The sequence below is a fragment of the Aphidius gifuensis genome, linkage group LG4 (genome assembly GCF_014905175.1).
Source record: "Aphidius gifuensis isolate YNYX2018 linkage group LG4, ASM1490517v1, whole genome shotgun sequence".
NCBI classification, from domain to species: domain Eukaryota; kingdom Metazoa; phylum Arthropoda; class Insecta; order Hymenoptera; family Braconidae; genus Aphidius; species Aphidius gifuensis.
Genome location: NC_057791.1, coordinates 21,044,315 through 21,064,197, shown reverse-complemented (window position 1 = coordinate 21,064,197; position 19,883 = coordinate 21,044,315). Strand labels below are relative to the sequence as shown.

General features: G+C 25.6%; 6 protein-coding genes across 15 annotated transcripts; 2 read left to right on the top strand and 4 right to left on the bottom strand.

Moving 5' to 3' along the window:
• Positions 1-407: 407 nt before the first annotated feature.
• LOC122855620 lies at positions 408-2,045 on the bottom strand. The gene is made up of 4 exons (XM_044157125.1): positions 2,000-2,045; positions 1,779-1,902; positions 1,224-1,702; positions 408-1,135 (listed from the first exon to the last, which is right to left on the bottom strand). The coding sequence occupies exons 2-4, from the start codon at positions 1,816-1,818 to the stop codon at positions 530-532; spliced, it is 1,125 nt and encodes a 374-aa protein (XP_044013060.1). The 5' UTR covers positions 1,819-1,902; positions 2,000-2,045; the 3' UTR covers positions 408-529.
• A 289-nt stretch (positions 2,046-2,334) lies between these two features.
• LOC122855617 (sodium/hydrogen exchanger 7) lies at positions 2,335-8,596 on the top strand. 10 transcript variants are annotated; one of them, XM_044157118.1, is made up of 13 exons: positions 2,390-2,815; positions 3,283-3,509; positions 3,661-3,738; positions 3,830-3,906; positions 4,008-4,217; positions 4,290-4,540; positions 4,619-5,087; positions 5,157-5,208; positions 5,483-5,509; positions 5,811-5,870; positions 6,336-6,545; positions 6,644-6,727; positions 8,135-8,596. In XM_044157118.1, exons 1-13 carry the CDS (start codon positions 2,572-2,574, stop codon positions 8,174-8,176), a joined length of 2,031 nt encoding a protein of 676 aa, XP_044013053.1. In that variant the 5' UTR covers positions 2,390-2,571; the 3' UTR covers positions 8,177-8,596. The 10 variants fall into 10 exon arrangements, with proteins under 10 accessions (XP_044013055.1, XP_044013052.1, XP_044013053.1 ...); XM_044157115.1 differs by lacking the exon at positions 8,135-8,596 and adding an exon at positions 7,670-7,852; XM_044157120.1 differs by lacking the exon at positions 5,483-5,509 and having other exon boundaries at positions 2,335-2,815.
• A 95-nt stretch (positions 8,597-8,691) lies between these two features.
• LOC122855618 (metallo-beta-lactamase domain-containing protein 1) lies at positions 8,692-9,714 on the bottom strand. Its single transcript, XM_044157124.1, has 3 exons — positions 9,435-9,714; positions 9,175-9,360; positions 8,692-9,111 (listed from the first exon to the last, which is right to left on the bottom strand). The coding sequence occupies exons 1-3, from the start codon at positions 9,589-9,591 to the stop codon at positions 8,783-8,785; spliced, it is 672 nt and encodes a 223-aa protein (XP_044013059.1). The 5' UTR covers positions 9,592-9,714; the 3' UTR covers positions 8,692-8,782.
• Positions 9,438-14,424, bottom strand: LOC122854039 (DDB1- and CUL4-associated factor 1-like). Its single transcript, XM_044154450.1, has 4 exons — positions 14,052-14,424; positions 13,575-13,967; positions 9,817-13,532; positions 9,438-9,557 (listed from the first exon to the last, which is right to left on the bottom strand). The coding sequence occupies exons 1-3, from the start codon at positions 14,316-14,318 to the stop codon at positions 9,846-9,848; spliced, it is 4,347 nt and encodes a 1,448-aa protein (XP_044010385.1). The 5' UTR covers positions 14,319-14,424; the 3' UTR covers positions 9,438-9,557; positions 9,817-9,845.
• A 1,199-nt stretch (positions 14,425-15,623) lies between these two features.
• LOC122855616 (ras-related protein Rab-18) lies at positions 15,624-16,852 on the top strand. The gene is made up of 4 exons (XM_044157112.1): positions 15,624-15,813; positions 15,893-16,072; positions 16,144-16,388; positions 16,452-16,852. Exons 2-4 carry the CDS (start codon positions 15,893-15,895, stop codon positions 16,648-16,650), a joined length of 624 nt encoding a protein of 207 aa, XP_044013047.1. The 5' UTR covers positions 15,624-15,813; the 3' UTR covers positions 16,651-16,852.
• LOC122855615 (cysteine desulfurase, mitochondrial) lies at positions 16,763-18,814 on the bottom strand. Its single transcript, XM_044157111.1, has 5 exons — positions 18,547-18,814; positions 18,277-18,473; positions 18,065-18,202; positions 17,145-17,992; positions 16,763-17,062 (listed from the first exon to the last, which is right to left on the bottom strand). Exons 1-5 carry the CDS (start codon positions 18,650-18,652, stop codon positions 16,999-17,001), a joined length of 1,353 nt encoding a protein of 450 aa, XP_044013046.1. The 5' UTR covers positions 18,653-18,814; the 3' UTR covers positions 16,763-16,998.
• Between the last annotated feature and the right edge of the window lie 1,069 nt (positions 18,815-19,883).

Genomic DNA, 19,883 nt, shown 5'->3' with positions numbered 1-19,883 from the left:
ATGTCATGCAACAGCTTCTTTCATTGACTGTCAGTAAAAAAGAAGCTTTCAAAATAATTGATTGAATGTTTAATTTTTCTTTCAATGTAAATAAAATTTTTTTATAATTAAAAAGTGAAAAAAATACCCTGTTTTTGTCTCAAACTTTAAATTCAATTGAAGTTATTAATTATTAATATTGTAACAATATAAATAAAAAAATATATTATTATTGGTTAATAATTTATATAGGTATGAAAATTAAAATGACATTATCTTTTGTATTTAAAATTTTTCTCTTAAAAATTAAAATAAATTTAGTACTTGTCAGATGTCAATAACCTTTTTATTTGTTAAATAAAATTACAATCAGTACGATATTATATTTGACTCTATTATGTTTTAATTGAAAACAGTCATTATAAATTTCTTTTTTTCTTAAATCTATGATAGTTACATTTACCTGATGTACTGTCATGTTATATTTCAAAATTGACAATCAATTATTTTATTAATCTAGCATTATATATACTATATTAATAGTCTGTTGTTAGCAATATTGCTTAATCGTTAAATATGGCGATTCATATTTTTTTTCATCAAACTTGAATGAAACACCTATATGCAAAGGTATTTTTCGATTGCTTGATATTTCTGCTGCTCTTTTGAAAAATTCAACAGTTACACTTGTTCCCACAAGATAAATTTCTTTTAGCGCTGGTGAATTTTCAAGAACTTTCATGGCTGCATCATCAGTAATTTTATTGCTGCATGAAAAATTTACTGCCGACAAGTTTTTAAGCAAGATGATTGATGAAGAATCAACAACGTTATTAGGGCCGGCAAAAGAAAGAATTACTAAATTCATCTTTGAAATTGTTGCAATACCAACATTAGTTATACCATTCCACTGTATGTGTAAAACTGTTAATTGCTTCAAGTTATTGGCAATTGTATACAGACCATCATCTGTAGTTTTCAATTTATCCAAACGTAATTTCTTGATATTTGTGAACTGGTTCGTCTCAACTGAGCGCAAGTAAACGTCATGAACAGTATATACTAACATCTTATCATACAGATATTCGTGAATATCTTGAGTAGATAATATACCACTAATATCAACTCTTTTCAAAGCCTTCAATTCACGAATCACCTGTAAACGCAATTAATAAGTAAAAAATAAAAAGAATATTTTTGATTTTTTTTTTTTTTTTGTAATAAAGATATAAAGTTAAACTTACACAAATGGTTTCTTCTGAAAATTGGCAGGAGTCCTGCTCTTTTTCTTTCCAATTTAACAGAATCAAATCAGTCAATGTATCAGCAACATTTTTTAATGAGTAGATTAAAATATGAGGTACAAACTTATAATAGAAATTTTGAAATATAATTGCTAATACTTTGAGCTTAGACAGACGTGAAAATGCATTATATAATAACACATGGTCAATGAAGGTGAATCTCAATCGAAGTTCCACAAGGTTGGGACAATATTCATTAATAACTGGCAATATGTTACAATGACCATAAGCTGTCAAGTCTAATTTTTTTAAATAACGACCACATTTATATATCAGTGTTTTCAAAAAGCTCAATTGTCCATCAAGTGTTGGATATTTCTTTAAACAAGTTGGATACTCATCATATTCCCAGTGAGTGAGTTCAAGTTTTTTGACATTACTCCAAGAAGTATCAAGGGCTCTTTTCCATTTTTGACAGACTAAAAATAAATATATTAATTATCATAAGTAAATCAATTTTTTAATTAATTAATTGATATTTTTATTATCGCATACCCAATGCAATTTTTGGTCTTTCACATGCTGGAACATACATGAATATTTCAGCCAGACAATCATCATTAAGATGGTCAATTATTATATTTTTGGCGTATGAATAATCATGACTCTGATAGTCTATCTAAAAAAAATCATAAATATTTATATTTAACAGCACTAATTCAATATTTAATCTACAAGCATGTTTTTACTACAATTGTACTATTGATTCAACTAACCTCATTGTTTTTTTCGTTAAAGTAACATGTTAAAATTTCACTTTTAAACTTGTATTTTTTAACAAAAGTGTTTTTTAATTCTAATTTACGTTTTTTTCTAAACTCTTCCATATTTCATAAAATTAAAATTAGAATAAAATATCCACAATAATCAAGCTGTGATTAATTCAGTTTAATTTTGGTTTTTGAAGTATAAACAATAACAAACATTCATCCCACGTGTTTCACTTGATTGATGTCAGATTGTCAGCTGATTTCAATTTTTTTATATCTTTCCTAAACCATAAGAGAGATGTCACGACAGCTTCTTTCATTAACTGTCGGTAAAAAAGAAGCTTTCAAAATGGCGTCGTATATAAATTACATAAATTGCAATTACACCATGATGATTATCATTCAGTTGTCACTTGTCGCAGGTTGCCAATGGCAGGTGTTTGTGATTTTTTACGTCACAAATTATCGTGACAATTCTTTTTTTTTTTTTTTTTAAACTATTATTATTATTTTTTTAACACAAAAAACATTGTTAAAAGAAAAGGATAAAATAAAGTTCATATTAAAATAAATAAACAATGCTGCTACGTGGTAAAATAACAGTATTATTTTTATTTATAATAATTTTTTGTATTGTGAATATTTGTGATGGCGCAGCATCAGATATTGAACTTGATGCAAAAGCACAATTATTACATCGTCTTGATTGTCGTAATTTATTGCTCTATACATTTTTATTAATATTAACTGTATTAACAATTTGGACATTTAAACATCGACGTTTACGTTTTCTTCATGAAACTGGGCTTGCTGTTATCTATGGTAACTCGTCATAATTATTTTTATACTTTTTTATTATTTTCTATTATTATTATAATTATTATTTAGATAAAAAATATTTATAATAAAACACACCTATATATTTTATTTAACAAGCCAAATAATTCATTGCTCAACTTGTTTATTTGATGAAAAAAAAATATAAATACTTTAGTCAAATATTGATTTTTTTTTTTTTTTATTCTTAATTTTAGTTTGTCAGTTAATTAAAATAATAATTATATTTATCAAATATACGAGTGACTAATCAACAGTTGAATAAAGAAAAAAAATAATTTATTAATTTATTTTTATTATCAAGAATTTTTTATCACATTTAGTGTGAAATTTAAGATATTTTTTCCTCTTCTCTCTCTCTTTCTTTCTGGCTGGTTTGATAATAAAAATAATGATGATAATTTTATTATAATAATATGCGTTGAATTAATGTATTATTGATAATTTTTTAGGACTTATAATTGGTGCAATAATACGATATGGCTTTAAACCAGACAGTGCCATTCATCATATGCGTGTTCAAGAAAAAAATGATAGTTCATATAATCAATCAGTACCACCAGATTCATTATGGCTGAGTTTTCCTGAAGACAAAGGTGGTGGTAATATTAAAAATAAAACATTTTCATACAGTTTTAAGGGAGAAATTTACAGAGAAGATCGTGAAATTGATCTGAAGGTAATTTATTTATTTTTTTCGTTAATTTATTTATAAAATTTGTATTCAATGCAAACACGAACCTTCGATATCAATGAAACTAGGTCTTGTTTCCTTTTTTGATAAAATTCTACATTTTTATTTTTAACTATTTATTTATCTTTTTTCTCAGGCAACATTTGACCCAGAAATATTTTTCAATATTATTTTACCACCAATTATATTTCACGCTGGTTACAGTCTAAAAAGAGTAAGTAATTGTTATTATTTTAACAACAACAACAACAGCAATATATTTATTTATTGAAAAATTAATAATCTATTTTATTATTTAATTTCAGCGTTATTTTTTTCGTAATCTAGGTGCAATATTGCTTTTTGCATTGGTTGGTACAACAATATCATCATTTGTCATTGGGTAAGTGTATAATAATTATTTTTTTTATACAGTATGAATTAGCACATTTGATGACAAATTAAAATGCCAAGGTTAATGTACAAAACATATATTTATTTCAGTACATTGATGTATGGTTTTATCCAACTAATACCACATTTATCAGACCAATTTGGATTTTTGGATACATTATTTTTTGGAGCACTTATATCTCCAACAGATCCACTCACAATAATATCAATATTTAATGATCTCCATGTTGATGTTAATCTATATGCTCTTGTCTTTGGTGAAAGTGTATTGAATGATGCAATTGCCATTGTACTTAGCGGGTAAATTTATTGATTATATTATCATTGATATTCATTTTTTATATTATAATTGTTATATATTTATTGTTTTAGTTCTATACAAAATTATGGAACTCGATATCAAACTGGCTCAGGTGGTTTTGAGACAGTTGCATTCTTCCAAGCAGTTAGTGATTTCGTTGGTATATTTAGTTTTTCATTATTTATCGGTGCAACAATGGGTTGTATCACAGCATTGTTAACAAAATTTACAAGAGTACGTGATTTTCCATTGTTGGAATCTGCTCTATTTGTTCTCATGTCGTACAGTACTTTTCTCATTGCTGAAGCGTCTGATCTCACTGGTAAATCATTATTTATAAAATTAAAAAACTTTAACTTTGTTGGTATATTTATTCTTGATATTTTTTATTGTTCATCAGGTGTTGTTGCTGTTTTATTTTGTGGTATTTGTCAAGCTCATTATACATATAATAATTTGAGTCCAGATTCACGACAAAGAACAAAACAATTATTTGAATTATTAAATTTTCTTGCTGAAAATTTTATATTCAGTTATATTGGAGTGTCAATGTTTACATTTCCAAAACATCGTTTTGATCCAGGTTTTATATTTTCTGGTTTTATATGTGCACTTATTGGACGTGCTGCAAATGTTTATCCATTATCATTTCTTATGAATCTTGCTAGAAAACCAAAAATACCAATGAATTTTCAACACATGTTATTTTGTGCTGGCTTACGTGGTGCAATGAGTTTTGCTCTGGCCATTAGAAATACTGTATCTGATGCTAGACAAGCTATGTTAACAACAACAAGTTTAATTGTCATTCTGACTGTTATATTTCAAGGAGGTGCAACAACACAATTTCTCAGCTGGTTTAAAATACCGTAAGTTTTATTTTTTATTATTTAAATTATAAAATTTAATTTATATCTAATTTGTTTTTATTATTCAAGTGTTGGTGTTGATGAAGAAGTTGAGGGACTTTCTCATACTGCTGTAAGAAGTGTAAGTTTTTAAAAATACCTGAAAACAATTACAAAATTTATTTTATTTATTTATTATTTTTTTTTGACATTTAAATTATTATAATTTTACAAAGTAAAAATTGCTAATCTTTTTAGTTTAATCTTGTATTATTTTTTATAAATTTAAAAAAAAAATATCAAACAAACAAAATAGACAAAAAGTCTATTGATGTTTTTTGCTTTTTATTTTTTTAAATATAATTTTGTAATTTTATTATTTTGCCCGATTTGTACCATGCTTACTACGTAAACAGGTGTACAGTTCTATTGACACCAGTGGGGTGCGTAATAATAATTATTATTAATTACATAACATCACAATTAATTTAATAAATTAATTCACAATATTGCATTATGCAATGCACTTAAATAATTAACTAATTGCTATGATTATTAAAGCATGATTAAAACTATTATTAATGCAATTAAATTTCTTAAATTTATAATGAAAAATTTTTAGATAATGCCATCAGCGTTTATTTTTTATTTATTTTTGATTAAAAATATAATAATAATAGATGACAAATTAAAGAGTTACTTATATTAATATTATGTCTAATGAAAAATATAAAAATTGTTTAGTCAAGTGGCGAAGGTGGCATTGGAAATCTGGAGAATCGACGGGAGCAAAATAATCCCCCGGTAGGTTTTTTTTTCATTTCGAATCCATTGCTTTAAATTTTTTTGTAATAATTATTAAAATATATTTAATAGTTGCTTTGTTTACATTTTTTCCACACAGTTTGTCATTTATCATTTGTTATAATTAAAAAAAAAAAATTGTGGTGCAAGTAAAACAGTTTTTTATTATAAAAAAAAAAAACATTTTTATTAATCTTAATTAATTGGTACATTTGGGAACTGCTTTTCTATTTATTTATTTTTAAAACTCTTTAAAATCTTAAGTTGCTTTGTTATTAATTTATTTTAATTTTCAATATTTAATTTAATTTGCAAGTTGCTTTTTAATTTTAAATTAATTATGCATGTTTTAACATACACACAAACATAAAAATTAAAATAAGAACACTTGGTTTTAAATAATAAAAATAATAATTTATGTAATTAATTTGACAATATTGATGTAAATTTATAATTTTTCAACAGTACAATTCAATTGGAGATGGTTCAGTATCAGGTGAAAATACAACAAGAAAAACAAATGAAAAAGCATTTCTTGCACGTATTTGGGGTGATTTTGATGGTAAATATATGAAGCCACTTCTTACACACTCAAGACCAACACTTCTTGAGACACTGCCAGTTTGTTGTACACCACTTGCCAGAATTTTAACAACAACACAACAATTATCTCAGGTAAATTTCTATATTTAAAAACCAAAAGAATCATTTATTAAAATTATTGATAATAAATTATTTAAATAGAATTATGAAATTATTTAAATATGTTAAAGGAGGATATTACAAGAAGACCTGATTCTGATTCTGATCTGTGTCTTGAAGCTCAAGATATGGGATGGAATATTAATGTCGAACCGGTGAGTTATCATCAACAAAATTTAAATTACACTGTTAATCCATGCTACCAATCTAACAACAGTGTTAACTCAAATAATCCTAATGAACCCTATGTCATCCTAAATCTAAATAGAAGATAAAAATACATAATATTATAATTATTTATTTAACCAAAGTTTTTTATTTTTTTATAAATTTTTTCATCAATATTTTCCATGATGAAATTGTCTTCTGCTTTGACTCATTAATCCTTGAGTTAATTTAATTTTACATATACAATCTGGATATTTATAATAAATAAAAAAAAACTTTCTTTTCCTTTTTTTTTTTTCATGTAAAATGTGCCTATTATTAACATACTTGCATGAAACTAAATTGGATTAAATTATTTATTGCTTTTAGCATTATATTAAATGACAATGATATATACACAACATTTTAATCATTTTTATATATACAAAAACTAATAATTAACCATTTATTTTTATGTAAATTATTGTGTAAATAATATTTAAGTATAAGTGTGCTAATTAACAATTAAAAAAATAAAATTATAAAAACAGTGTGTGTGTGTGTATCACTGTTTTTGTGTTTATTACTAATTTAATCATAACAAATTAATCAATCAAAATATTATCATTTAAAAAAATTGTCCATTGTTTAGCTTTGTGTTTTTAATTTTATTCAATATCGATGAAAAATTATGTTTGATGTTTAACAAGCCAAGGGAATATTTTATAAATTAAATATATATTTTTTTTTCAATTTATTATTATAATAAATAATTAATTGAATTTTAAGTTTGCTTGTTATTTTCTTTACTGCGAAATTGTGTCTGTCTTCAGTCTTATTAGCTGTTAAATTACAAAATTAAAAATCAAGTTTTTTGTCTAGAAAACATCGAGTGTTTTATTCCATTTTTTTTTTTTTTCTTTCTTTATTTTTGGTGATTGATTTTCTAGAGGAAGAATATTTTTCGTGATCAAGACGATGAGTATGATGATCAAGAGCTGAAAGACATTGGATTGGAGGGATTTATTCCTTTGAGAACATTATAAATTTATAATTATGACAGCCAAGCATTTAAATTATATTATCGTCGTTAAAAATAATCCATAACAAAAGTACTTAATTCAAACTGGCACAGACTTTTTTTAAATCAACAAAAAATTAATTACATTAAACATAATTTTCATCATTTTCATTTAAAAAAAAAATATAAATATAAAAAATTTAATAGCAAAATTATACTGCCATAAATTATTTACTAGTATTTAAAAAAAATAAAATATCATTGATCCAGAGTACCATATAATTACATTCCATTTGTTATTAAAATCTGGTGATGGTTTTTTTGTTTAAGCATGTATATTATATAATTATTTAAATTATATTTAGAAATTTTTTATTTTATTTTTTTGCTACAGACACCTGCGGAACATATTCGTCACATACAGATGTTATCTTGATGTCAAATTTCCAATGTGTAATTAATAATTTAAAGTCAACAATTATTTAAAATATACTTTTTTTTTTTTTTCTTTTTTTGTTAAACTAAAATAATTTATTTCAACATTAGTTTTTTTTTTTGTTTTTTTAATTGTAAATATGTTGATAGATAAAAATTTATTTTGTTGATTAATTTATCTGCAACAGTATTATTTAATTTAAAAAAAAAATAACCGTACAAATTAAAAGAAAGAAAAAACAATTTAAAATGTAATAATACAAATGTCAATTGTGGCAAGTACCATAAACTGGTGCCAATAAAATTATAATTAAATTAATATATGCCACAATTACCATAACTGATTGAATGAAATAATAAAAAATAAAACTTAGATACAGGCTGTGTGTGCCTAATCGCATAATATATAATTGAGTTACCATTACGTTTAATTATTATTTTGTGATTTTAAATTAATTAAAAATGAAAGTTAATATAAAAAAAATACAAACAAATAAATATATAATTATTGAGTTTTTATTTATATAATTGTTGATGTATAAAAAATGCCATGTATCAAATTATGTAATTACAATAATATAAAAATAATTTATAATAAATAAATTGATTAGTCAACCTGAAATTGTGAATCTGCTAATACTTTTTTTTTCATATTTTCTGTTAGCTTAAACATGGGTCCATGACCTGGGATAATATAATCAACACAATTTATAATTTTCAGCCTATTTTCAATTTGTTTTTCATATAGATTACTCATTCCTAAACTTTTCCATATACTCATATCTTCAATGTCTTCTTCTCTTTCAAATAAATCACCAACAATTCCAACTTTAACATTTGTTCCATCAATTTTTGTTTTTACAATTATTGATACATCATCATGGGTATGACCTGGTGTTGCAATGACCTCAACATCTTTGCCAAAAATAGATACTTCTGTAAAACAATGATATTATTATTTTTCATTAAAAAAAAAAAAATAGTATTTATTCAACAAACCTTTATTGTCAGGTGAATTTTTGCCATCTTTTAATTCAGAAAAAATAGTGCCTTTGTAAATACATGTGCCAATCATGTGGAATTCAGCATTAGTAAATAAATTGTTATTTCCAATATGATCAGCATGACCATGTGTGCAAATGACAATATTAATATCATCTGGTATCAAACCATTTTCTGATAATCCTAAAAAATCAATTTACTTTTTATAAATTCGTATAAATATCAATAAAACTAATAATAAAATAATGATGATTAACCATTGATTATTTTATCCTTATCCCATGCTGTCATTGTGTCAACAATAATAAGCTTTTCTCCTTTTATCAATGTACAAGAACAATTGGCATTCATTTTTCCATCATCTAATTCTTTTGCATAACCTTCAAATAAAACAATAACTTTTGTCATTATCATTTTAATTATTTTAATTATTTTTTTTTGTTCAGTAAACTATAATTTTTACAAACAAAACTGTCAAACACTGTCAAAAAAAAAATACTTTTCATTGTTGTATGACAGAGACATCTAAATTGAAAAAGGAACTATATATTGTGACGTCAAAAAAAAAAAAAAAAAAAATATATATTTCAAGGATATTTTATTTAGATCATTTTTACAAATTTATCAAAAAAATTATACTCTAAAAATTCAGCTGAAAAGTATAATCATCAGTCGGAGTGTTCTCCATTTGCTGGTAAAATTTCATAAAGATGTGAATCATCATCATCATCATCATCATCATCATCATCATCATCATCATCATCATCATCATCATCCATATCTTCATCACTATCATCGTCGTCATCGTCATCATCATCAGAGTCACAGCTTGCCATATCATTCTCATCTTCTTCAAGTGGTTCATCGTCAGCTGATACTCTTCCAACATCATACAATTTAACAAATGATTCAGCAGCTAGTTTATTTTCAGACCATATTTGAACAGTTGCTATTTGTGTATCATATTTATTACAAGCAAGACTATACAATGGCTTAACATCTTGTACACTTATTGTACTGTAATCCAATGCATCTAATGTTGCAAATGCTGGAAAATATGCTTCACTTTGATTTTCTTGATCACACAAAATTCCATACAAGGCATGATTTATTGGTGAAAATATAACTTCCAATTCATCAAGTAACTCAACTGTTTTCATCAAATTATACGTTCGTAAATCCCATACTTCAGAATTTGATATAACTTCAAGACCATTTGGATGAAATACACCATTTAATTTTTGATTTAATTTATCAAATTTATGTATTACTTTACCAGAATTAAAATCCCATAATATACCATCATTAAGTACCAAATCATCATCCATACTAAATGTTGCTTTATTATTTTTATAAAAATTTGGTTCAATTGTTAATGGTTTTAATCTTGACATTATTTTACCAGTTTCAATGTCATATATAGTTGCTTCATCAGTTTGTGTAGCAATAATTTTATCATACTGTTTATTAAATTCAATATGTGTTTCACCTTCAAATGCCATTTTAATTTCAAATCTATTTTCAATATTCCATAATGCTGATTGTCTAAAAGTTGTATTTGTTATTAATAAATTACCTTGATTATTAAATTGTGCATATTTAATTGATGATTCATGACAACTGTATGATTTTTCTTCAAGACCAGTGTCAATGTTAAATTTTTTAATATCACCATCATTTGTACCAATCATTAAGTATTTTTGACAAGGTGAAAATATACAATGTGTAAATGATGTTGATGGTTCATTTGGTCTGTATGTTTTAACTGGACAAAAATGACTGTATAAATATTTTCTATCATAATATGAACAATCAATATTACCCCATTGACTTTCAGCTCTTCTAGCAGCCATATTTATTGGTATTGTAAAATATTTTGATCTTGAATCTGGACATTTATGTGGTTCTAATAAATTAAATTGTGGACATGTTAACATTGGATTTTCACACAATGAATGTTGATTTATCAAGTATTCTTCAACAATTGAATTTAATGTTACTGGTTTATTATCATTATTGAATAATGTTGTTGGTGTCATTGCTAGTGTTGTTGGTGTTGATGTTGGTGTCATTGCTATTGTTGTTGTTGCTGTTGATGATGATGATGGAGATATTGGTGTTAATTGTTCATCAATACATATTGATAAATTTTTTTGAATTGATTTTTGTAATGATCGCAAATGGTTTGTTTTCATTGGTGTTGCTTCATTTGATAATGGTGATTGTACATTGTTATTATTATTATTATTCGTATTAATAAGATTATGATGTCTTTCATTTAATATTATTTTTCTAACTCTTGCTGGTATTACTGGTGAATGAAGAGCATTACCAGATATTATTGAATCATGTCTTGCTTGTGGTGTTTGTAATATACTTACTGGTTTTAACATTGCATCACGTGAACATTTTGGTATACAATTCATCAATTCAGCAACTTCAGAATACACTTTTGGCTGTTGATTTTTATTGCTATTAATATTATTAAGTGTTTTAATATCTAAATTTGCTTCTTTTAGTAAACTTAATGCTGTATTATTTAGTCCTTTTGATAAAAAATGTTGATATAATAATAGATTAAGTTGTTGATCAGAATATTGTATTTTAGTTTGTGCAACAACATTAGCACGACTCAATGATTGTAATGACATTTGATATGATGTTTTATCACGTGATGTTTTAGCTTCACCTTTTGATACTCTTTCCATTAATTCAAGTGCATATTTTTGAAATGTATAATGTTCTTGTCTTTTTTCTTGTAGTATTGGTAATTTCATAAGTGTTTGTATACCATCATCAATAAACATTGGTAATTTACTTATTATTTGACGTATTTTTTCACATCTTGATAAACCAGCAAGTGCACGACATGCAAGTGCTCTAATACTATCAGCATCTGTTCTTGGTACTTTAATTTTCATCAATTCAAGTAACATCATTATGCCATTATTTGCTCTAACACAATTCCATACTTTTTCAATTATTTCTTTATACGTATAATAATTTATCTTTTTTTTCATCATTGTAACATTTGAATTAAATGAAAATTTTGCATCATTTTCATCATCATCATAGTCACCAGGACGATCTAATGGTGGACATACACAATTAACAAGTGCTGTTAATGCTGATTTTTGTACTTCTACATCTGATACCAATTCACCTTCAGAAGCAGCAAGTAATAAATTAATTGATATTGATGATGATATATTTGGTATTGCTTCATGTTTACTAAGTAATAACAATACTTTTGGCAAAACTGTACATATTGATATGACATCTAAACAACTTTTTATTGTTTCAACAATAAATGGTGCTATTCTACCACTGACAATCCATTCACGTGTTGTTGCTATTATTTTAACAATTAATTGTATACCTTGAAGTTTATAAAATTCTTCAACAGGTAACCATGATTTTTTGATATTTAATAATTGTTGTAATACTTCAATTTTAGTTTGTATTTCATAATTTGTTAGTTTACATGATTTATATGGTAATATAACTTTGATATTTTGTTCAATAAGTACATTTTCAATTCTTTGTAATTCTTCACATTTCCAGTATAAATGCATTTCCATATATTTTTTTAAAACAATAGCAACATTACGAATTAATTGACGTGCTGTATATTCTTCATCATCATTAACTAATGATACTTCTTCACCATTTAATATTTCTAATGTTGTTATAGCATTTAACAATATTCTTAAACCATCTTGTTTATCAAATTCATCAAGTATTATTTGAAATGAAAATGAATAACTGAGAAATAATGTTGCATAACAACGACTAGATTCATGACTTTTTTCAAGTAACCATAATGTATATTTTATTAATTTATTTATAATATTATTTGACATTAAACAAATTTGTTCCATAGCATCTTCACAATATGATATATAATAAAGACATATACTTACACCAGTTGCTGCAATACTTGGTCTTGGAATATTTAATAATTTTTCAACACCATCCATATTTAAAAATTCAATTAAAAATTTTTTTTGATACAATAATGATGCTAAATATTTTAATCCTTCAAATGTTAATCTAATGTCTTTTGTTTTTTCAGTATCAATTATTGATAATATTAATTCTAATGCATTTTGTTCAAAAACATGAATACAAAATTCTTGATGTGGACCCATTGTTGATAAATAACGCAAAATTAATATTTGTTGAGTTGCCAATGTTGGTGGATACATTTTCATATTACCAATTACATTTTCTTCTGCCCATGATGCTCTTACATGTAATCTATCATCATCATCATCATCATCATTGTTATTATTTAAATTATTATTATTGTTGTTATTTGTATTATTATCAATTTTAGCTCTTTTAGATAATGGCTCATCAATTTTATTTACACCAATAATTAATTTACGTTTTTTATTTAATTTTTCTTTTTCTCGCCTTTCTTTTTCTACTCTTTCTTTTTCTAATCTTTCTTTTTCTGATTTATTTTGTAAATCACGTAGCTTTTTAAGCATTATTGGAACAAGACGTGAATTTTGTTCACGATAATTAAGCTGTACATCTTGAATTTCCATTGATGCTGCTAATAAACCAACAGCATAACATTGAAGTTGTTCATTTGAATGTTCTGACCATACGTATAAACGTTTTATAAAACTTTCCATGTCTAAGGAAAAAAATACAGCTGATGTATCAAGACCTGGTAATATATCTAGCATCAATCGACATGCAGCAATATGCAATTTTGTATTGTCTGGAGAATTTGGAGAATTACGATAATATGTTTCTCTCATGTAATCTTCAATCAACTAAAATTAATCAACATCAATATTAATATATTATTAATAGCAAAAATATATTATCTAATAGAAATAATAATTTAGTTGACTCACTTTTGTTATAAAATCATCTTTACGAAATATTGCTTTAAATATATGACCCAATTTACACTCTGGATCAACACGTGATGGATGTCGTGTATCAAACGGATCTGGATCCATTTTAAGAAAATTTTCTGTTTCTTTTTCTATTATTTCAGCAAGTTTTTCTAATGATGGTATTGGATCATATCCTGATGTTGTATGATCTTTTTCCCATTGTTTTAATATTTGTGTAATATCTGATATATCTTGTTGTGATTCTGTCGTTGTTGATGACATTGTTTATCTCTATTTATTTACACTTTTATTTTTTTACTCAATTAATTCCCAATTCAATATGTTTATTGTTTTTAATTAAAAAAAAAACTTTGTTTTTATAAGTGATATTAACCTGTAACACAATTAAACATTACATTATTTATGAAATAATTTTATTTATTTATTTTGAGTATTAGATAAATGTGTGTTTATTACATTCATTACCTCGATTTTATATTTTTATTTATTTATTAATTGTTTAAAAAAAAATAAAACAACAACAAGCACATGCGACACATGTGACAAATCAAATAATTAAATAAGGTTAGAATAATATCAAATGGAAAAGTCTGTACTGTATATTATGATGATGATGATGATGACCAATGATGACATCATCTTATCGAGCATTGCGCATTGTTTTCAGAGCAAAATATTAGACATAAGTATTAGGATAACAGAATGATGATGGAAGAGGCATTGTGTGTGTTATGATTACGTGCTACCTCTATGAGTGTCTTGTGCTCCTGTTACAAATCAGGGGTTTTTGCCTTTGAATGTCACTACAGGGACATTTGCACCAGATTTATGCCGATAAGATAGGTAATTACTAATTAGATATCATTTTTTTTAATTTTGTTTTTTTTTTCTAGTCGAGGATTATCTAAGATTGCAAAGAAGGATTGTCTTGAAAATTGGATGAGTAATAGAGGGAAAATTTCTAAATAATTTGGACTAAAAAATAAATTGATAGCTATATTTTAATCCAGAGAAATAAATTTATCAATGGAAAAAAAATAGTAAATGTACTATGACTACTTTTAGAATTTTAATTTTATTTTTTTTCTAACAACCGAACGCGATGAAGGATTGTCTTGAAAATTTGATGAATTATAAAAGAAATAATTCCAAATAATTTGTGCTAAAAATATCTAATGAGATATTTTTTTTTCCAGAGATATAAATTTAATTAGGCAAAAAAAAAAAAACCTCATAAGTCTATTTTAGAATTTCGATTTTATATTTTTATTTCCAGCAACCAAACGCAGTGAAGAATGCTCTTAAAAATTATTTAGGTAATAGAAGAAAAGATTCTAAACAATTTAGAGCAAAAAAATCCTGGAGCTTTATTTTTTTTATTTTATTAAATTTTAAATAAAATTTTTTAATGCAAAAAGTAGTGAATGCACTCAAGTGCACTCAAGCATTTGATATCGAAATTTACCGCTCTTAAGTCTCAACTTGATAGAGATGCGGCTTAATATTTACAATATCAATAAGAACAATAATAATAATAAAAATAATAATAATAGTAGTACTATCATATTCAATTATATTATTGGAATTTTAATTTTTTTTTTTTGTTGACAAAATTATTCGATAAGGTCATGCTTTTGATATTTAAAATTTGAATAAAAATTATTATAAATTTTTAAATGTGAAAAAATCTAATTTTCATCTAGGAATTTTTAGATTGAATTTATAAATAATAAATTTATCTTTATCATAATTTAAGGTAAAAAAAAAAAAAAGTCTTATTATTATTTTTTAAATTTATTATCTACTTGAATTTTTATTATAAATTAAATTATCAGATGGCAACATTAAAAGTAACTGAACAAAAAGTAATTCTTTGTGGTGAATATGGTGTTGGTAAATCATCAATATTTCGACGTTTTGCAAATGATACATTTGTATCAAATAGCGATAGAAAATCAACTCTTGGTCTAGACAATATTGACAAAGAATATATCATCGACAATAAAAGGATCAAAGTAAGTCTCCAATTACACTCACTTGATTGCGTATTAAGTTAACTAATTAATTGATTAATTAATTTTTCAAGCTACAATTGTGGGATACTGGTGGCATGGAAAGAGTTGCATCAGTAACATCAAGTTACTACAAATTTGCAGAAGCAGCTGTCCTTGTATTTGCCTTAGACAATTCATCATCATTTCATTTGTTATCACAACACTTGCTTGACATTGTAACATATGCTGAAAATGCTAAAATTTTTTTATGTGGTAATAAAATGGATGTTGATAATAATGGTCCACAAGTAACTGATGCAGAAATGGAACAATTTTGGCAAGTAAATCTTGAATATCAATCATTAATAAATCGTCATTTTAATTTTAATTTGATTAACAGTGAACAATGCCATAATTTAATATCTGCAACTTACAAAACAACCTGTAAAACTGGTGAAGGCATTAATGAAATGTTTGAAGACATTGCTCAACATTTGGTAGATGCAAATAGATCAAGAATTGGACTTCATGATATGGATGAAGATCATTTTAAAATATCATACATTGACGATACAAATGATCCAACTTGCATGTGCTAATTTGTTTTTTTTTTTTCTAAATTATAAATTATCATTTGTTGTGTATTTTTAGCTTTTTAAATAATAAATATATATCGTACTTATCACAGTTGCCAAATAATAAAAACACCAATTTATTTGTTCGTTTTTTTATAATTGTTTTTATCATACAAATATTTATACACATTGGCATTTTAACAGTGGTGCATTAATCATCAACCAGTGACAATGATCATTACTATTATTACACTCAAGCAGATATTTATTAAATTATAATCTCCAACTTGATATTGCTAATGTCAATACAACTGGTTTTTATTTTATCAAATGTAAAAAAAAAAAAAGAAAAGAAAGATGAATAAATTGAAATTAGTGTTGACTCCACTTGATAGTTTTAAGATCAATTCCATCTTGTACCATTTCCCAAAGTGGACTAAAATATGAAAAAAAAAAATAAAAATGTAATGATGATTGATAATTAAAATTTAATATAAAATAAAGAAAATATTTATTACCTCATTTCTCTGAGTCTTTTAACATGTTGAATTGTTTTATCAGCAGTAAAATCAATTTCTTGAATAGTTGTAAATCTACCAATGCCAAATCTAATACTAGAATGTGCAAGATCTTCTGATGCACCAATGGCTCTCAATACATAACTTGGCTCAAGACTAGCACTTGTACATGCTGATCCACTACTCAATGCAATGTCTTTTAATGCCATTAATAATGATTCACCTTCAACATATGCAAATGATAAATTAACACAACCAGAATACCATGCAATTGGATCACCATTTCTAACAACATGTGTTATATTATTATTAATTTTATCAATTAAATAATTTGCTAATTTTGTTATGTGTTCTTTATCATATGCCATTTCATTATTTGCAATTTCACATGCTTCACCAAGACCAACAGCAAGTGGTGCTGGTATTGTACCACTTCTCATACCACGTTCTTGTCCACCACCACTTTGTATTGGTTCAACACGTACACGTGGTCTTCTACGTACATACAATGCACCAACACCTTTTGGTCCATATAGCTTATGTCCACTTATTGATAATAAATCAATATTCATTTTATTAACATCTATTGGAATTTTACCAACAGCTTGTGCTGCATCTGTATGAAAAAATACTTTTTTATCACGACATAATTTTCCAATTTCTTCAACTGGTTGTCTAACACCAATTTCATTATTAACTGTCATTATTGACACCAATGATGTGTCTGGTCTTATTGCTTTTTCAAGTTCCTCCATGTCAATAAGACCATTTGTTTTAACTGGAAGATATGTCACTTCTAAACCTTCATTTTGTAATGCTCTACATGAATCCAATACACACTTGTGTTCCTTAAATTAAATTATAATTTTTATAATTATATTTATTAATTATAATTTATACATTTATTATTGTTTACTTACTGTTTGTGTTGTGATGATATGTTTTTTTTTTGCTTTGTAAAATCTACCAACACCTTTTACAGCAATGTTATTGCATTCAGTTGCTCCAGATGTAAATATTATTTCTTTTTCATCAGCTCCAATGAGATTAGCAATTTGCTAAATTAAAAAAACAATTGTTATTGTTTATGTTTATATTTATCATCAATGTTATTATTTATTTAAATCCTTACTTTTCTTGCATGTTCAACTGCTGCTTCTGATTCCCAGCCATACATGTGAGTTCTTGAATGTGGATTTCCATGATATGATGTAAAATAAGGCATCATCTTATCCAATACTCGTGGATCCATTGGTGTTGTTGCTTGGGCATCTAAGTACAATGATCTTCCTTCATTTGGTCCTTTTTTATACTCGTCTGTTATTGGAGCTGAGACAAATAAAATTTTCACACAATTAATCATCAATATACTTGTCAATCATTAGATCATTTGACAACTTACATTCATACTCGCTGACATCTGATCGTTGTCGACTGCATCTAATTAGTGGATTGCATTCTTTGACACGCTGCAGAATCATAACAAAATTTCTAGTCGGTCTCAACATGATTACTGAGTCTTGTTAAAATATATCAAATAAAATTTTTAAATCATCAACTGTCACTTTAGACTTATATCTATTGATCAACTATTTAATTGTTGTTGTATCAATGTTATTGCAAATTCATGTGCAAACTGCAATCAGATGCAATATCAAACTCAACCTCAATTTATAACTCGCATTGGCTCGCATGTCATGTTTATTTATTTATTTTTTTTTAATTCATTTTCTCTTCTTTATCGACTGTCAAAATTTTACCATACGATCACTTTTTATGACAAGCAATATACTGGTATTTTACCGGTACTTTGTTAACGATATATTATTAATTTAATTAATTAATAATACTTTGCGATTTATTAAAAAGAAATCTGAAAAAAAAATTAAAATGCATAGAAGTTTTGAGAAAATTTAATTTGCCGAAACTATATATACAACTGCAGTTATGGGCAAATAGCGCAGAAGGACGGAAAAAGGCGGAGAAAAGCAGAGAAATGCTGGATATTGCAGAAAATTATTTCCTCCAAAAATTATAAACCTATTTTTTTTAAAAAATAAATACACCACATGAAATATTTTTAATAAAATTTATATATTTTTCATTTTCTACAACATATTATGCGAGTGCCCTGGTAGTTAAGAGTAAGTTATTATTAAATTCACTTACGGAAAATGACATAAAAAATTAATTTTATCAGTTGATTATTAGGAATGCAAATATTTATGAGTCATCAGTCGACCCTGGTGAAAATGATTCCTTCAATTTTCTCCGTTTTCTCTGATTTTCGAAAATCGGAGTAATTCGGAAAGAATCGGAGAAAATCAGAGAAAATGCGGACAAAAATCGGAACAAGTCGGAGGTAATCGGAAAAAATGATTTTTTGTTTTACTCCGATTTTTCTTCGAAATTTTTATTCATCGATATGCGGAGAAAATCGCAGTAAAGCGGAGTAAATCGTAGAAAATCGTAGAAAAACGGAAAAATATCGGAGAAATCGTTTTTATCAGGGGATAATGCTAATAATTTGATTCAGGAACAAGATCATCCTTTAGATCTTTCTTTGCGGAGTAATAAAATAACTGAAGAATCAGCAACAGCATCTATACATCATCATCATCATCATCTGGTAATGTACCAAATGCAGTTAAATCAAAAGATGCTGAAAAAAAATGGATTCATAAGTATCAGCAACAACAACACCAGCAACATTACTACCTAAAAATGAAGCTGTTATAT

What these genes read in the sequence shown, in the direction of transcription:
- LOC122854039 (XM_044154450.1), bottom strand. Translation starts at nt 14,318, where the DNA reads ATGTCATCAACAACGACAGAATCACAACAAGATATATCAGATATTACA. An exon ending in AAGATGATTTTATAACAAAA is followed by an intron (nt 13,968 to 14,051) that starts GTGAGTCAACTA and finishes GATTAATTTTAG; the next exon opens with TTGATTGAAGATTACATGAG. An exon ending in GAGAAAAAGAAAAATTAAAT is followed by an intron (nt 13,533 to 13,574) that starts AAAAAACGTAAA and finishes AAAATTGATGAG; the next exon opens with CCATTATCTAAAAGAGCTAA.
- LOC122855617 (XM_044157113.1), top strand. Translation starts at nt 2,572, where the DNA reads ATGCTGCTACGTGGTAAAATAACAGTATTATTTTTATTTATAATAATT. An exon ending in TGAAGCGTCTGATCTCACTG is followed by an intron (nt 4,541 to 4,618) that starts GTAAATCATTAT and finishes ATTGTTCATCAG; the next exon opens with GTGTTGTTGCTGTTTTATTT. An exon ending in CAACACAACAATTATCTCAG is followed by an intron (nt 6,546 to 6,643) that starts GTAAATTTCTAT and finishes AATATGTTAAAG; the next exon opens with GAGGATATTACAAGAAGACC.
- LOC122855618 (XM_044157124.1), bottom strand. Translation starts at nt 9,591, where the DNA reads ATGATAATGACAAAAGTTATTGTTTTATTTGAAGGTTATGCAAAAGAA. An exon ending in TAAGGATAAAATAATCAATG is followed by an intron (nt 9,361 to 9,434) that starts GTTAATCATCAT and finishes TTGATTTTTTAG; the next exon opens with GATTATCAGAAAATGGTTTG. An exon ending in AAATTCACCTGACAATAAAG is followed by an intron (nt 9,112 to 9,174) that starts GTTTGTTGAATA and finishes ATTGTTTTACAG; the next exon opens with AAGTATCTATTTTTGGCAAA.
- LOC122855616 (XM_044157112.1), top strand. Translation starts at nt 15,893, where the DNA reads ATGGCAACATTAAAAGTAACTGAACAAAAAGTAATTCTTTGTGGTGAA. An exon ending in TCGACAATAAAAGGATCAAA is followed by an intron (nt 16,073 to 16,143) that starts GTAAGTCTCCAA and finishes TAATTTTTCAAG; the next exon opens with CTACAATTGTGGGATACTGG. An exon ending in GCAGAAATGGAACAATTTTG is followed by an intron (nt 16,389 to 16,451) that starts GCAAGTAAATCT and finishes TTTGATTAACAG; the next exon opens with TGAACAATGCCATAATTTAA.
- LOC122855615 (XM_044157111.1), bottom strand. Translation starts at nt 18,652, where the DNA reads ATGTTGAGACCGACTAGAAATTTTGTTATGATTCTGCAGCGTGTCAAA. An exon ending in AGATGTCAGCGAGTATGAAT is followed by an intron (nt 18,474 to 18,546) that starts GTAAGTTGTCAA and finishes TATTTGTCTCAG; the next exon opens with CTCCAATAACAGACGAGTAT. An exon ending in AAAAGACTCAGAGAAATGAG is followed by an intron (nt 17,063 to 17,144) that starts GTAATAAATATT and finishes TTCATATTTTAG; the next exon opens with TCCACTTTGGGAAATGGTAC.
- LOC122855620 (XM_044157125.1), bottom strand. Translation starts at nt 1,818, where the DNA reads ATGTATGTTCCAGCATGTGAAAGACCAAAAATTGCATTGG. An exon ending in AAGACCAAAAATTGCATTGG is followed by an intron (nt 1,703 to 1,778) that starts GTATGCGATAAT and finishes ATTTATTTTTAG; the next exon opens with TCTGTCAAAAATGGAAAAGA. An exon ending in TTTCAGAAGAAACCATTTGT is followed by an intron (nt 1,136 to 1,223) that starts GTAAGTTTAACT and finishes TTGCGTTTACAG; the next exon opens with GTGATTCGTGAATTGAAGGC.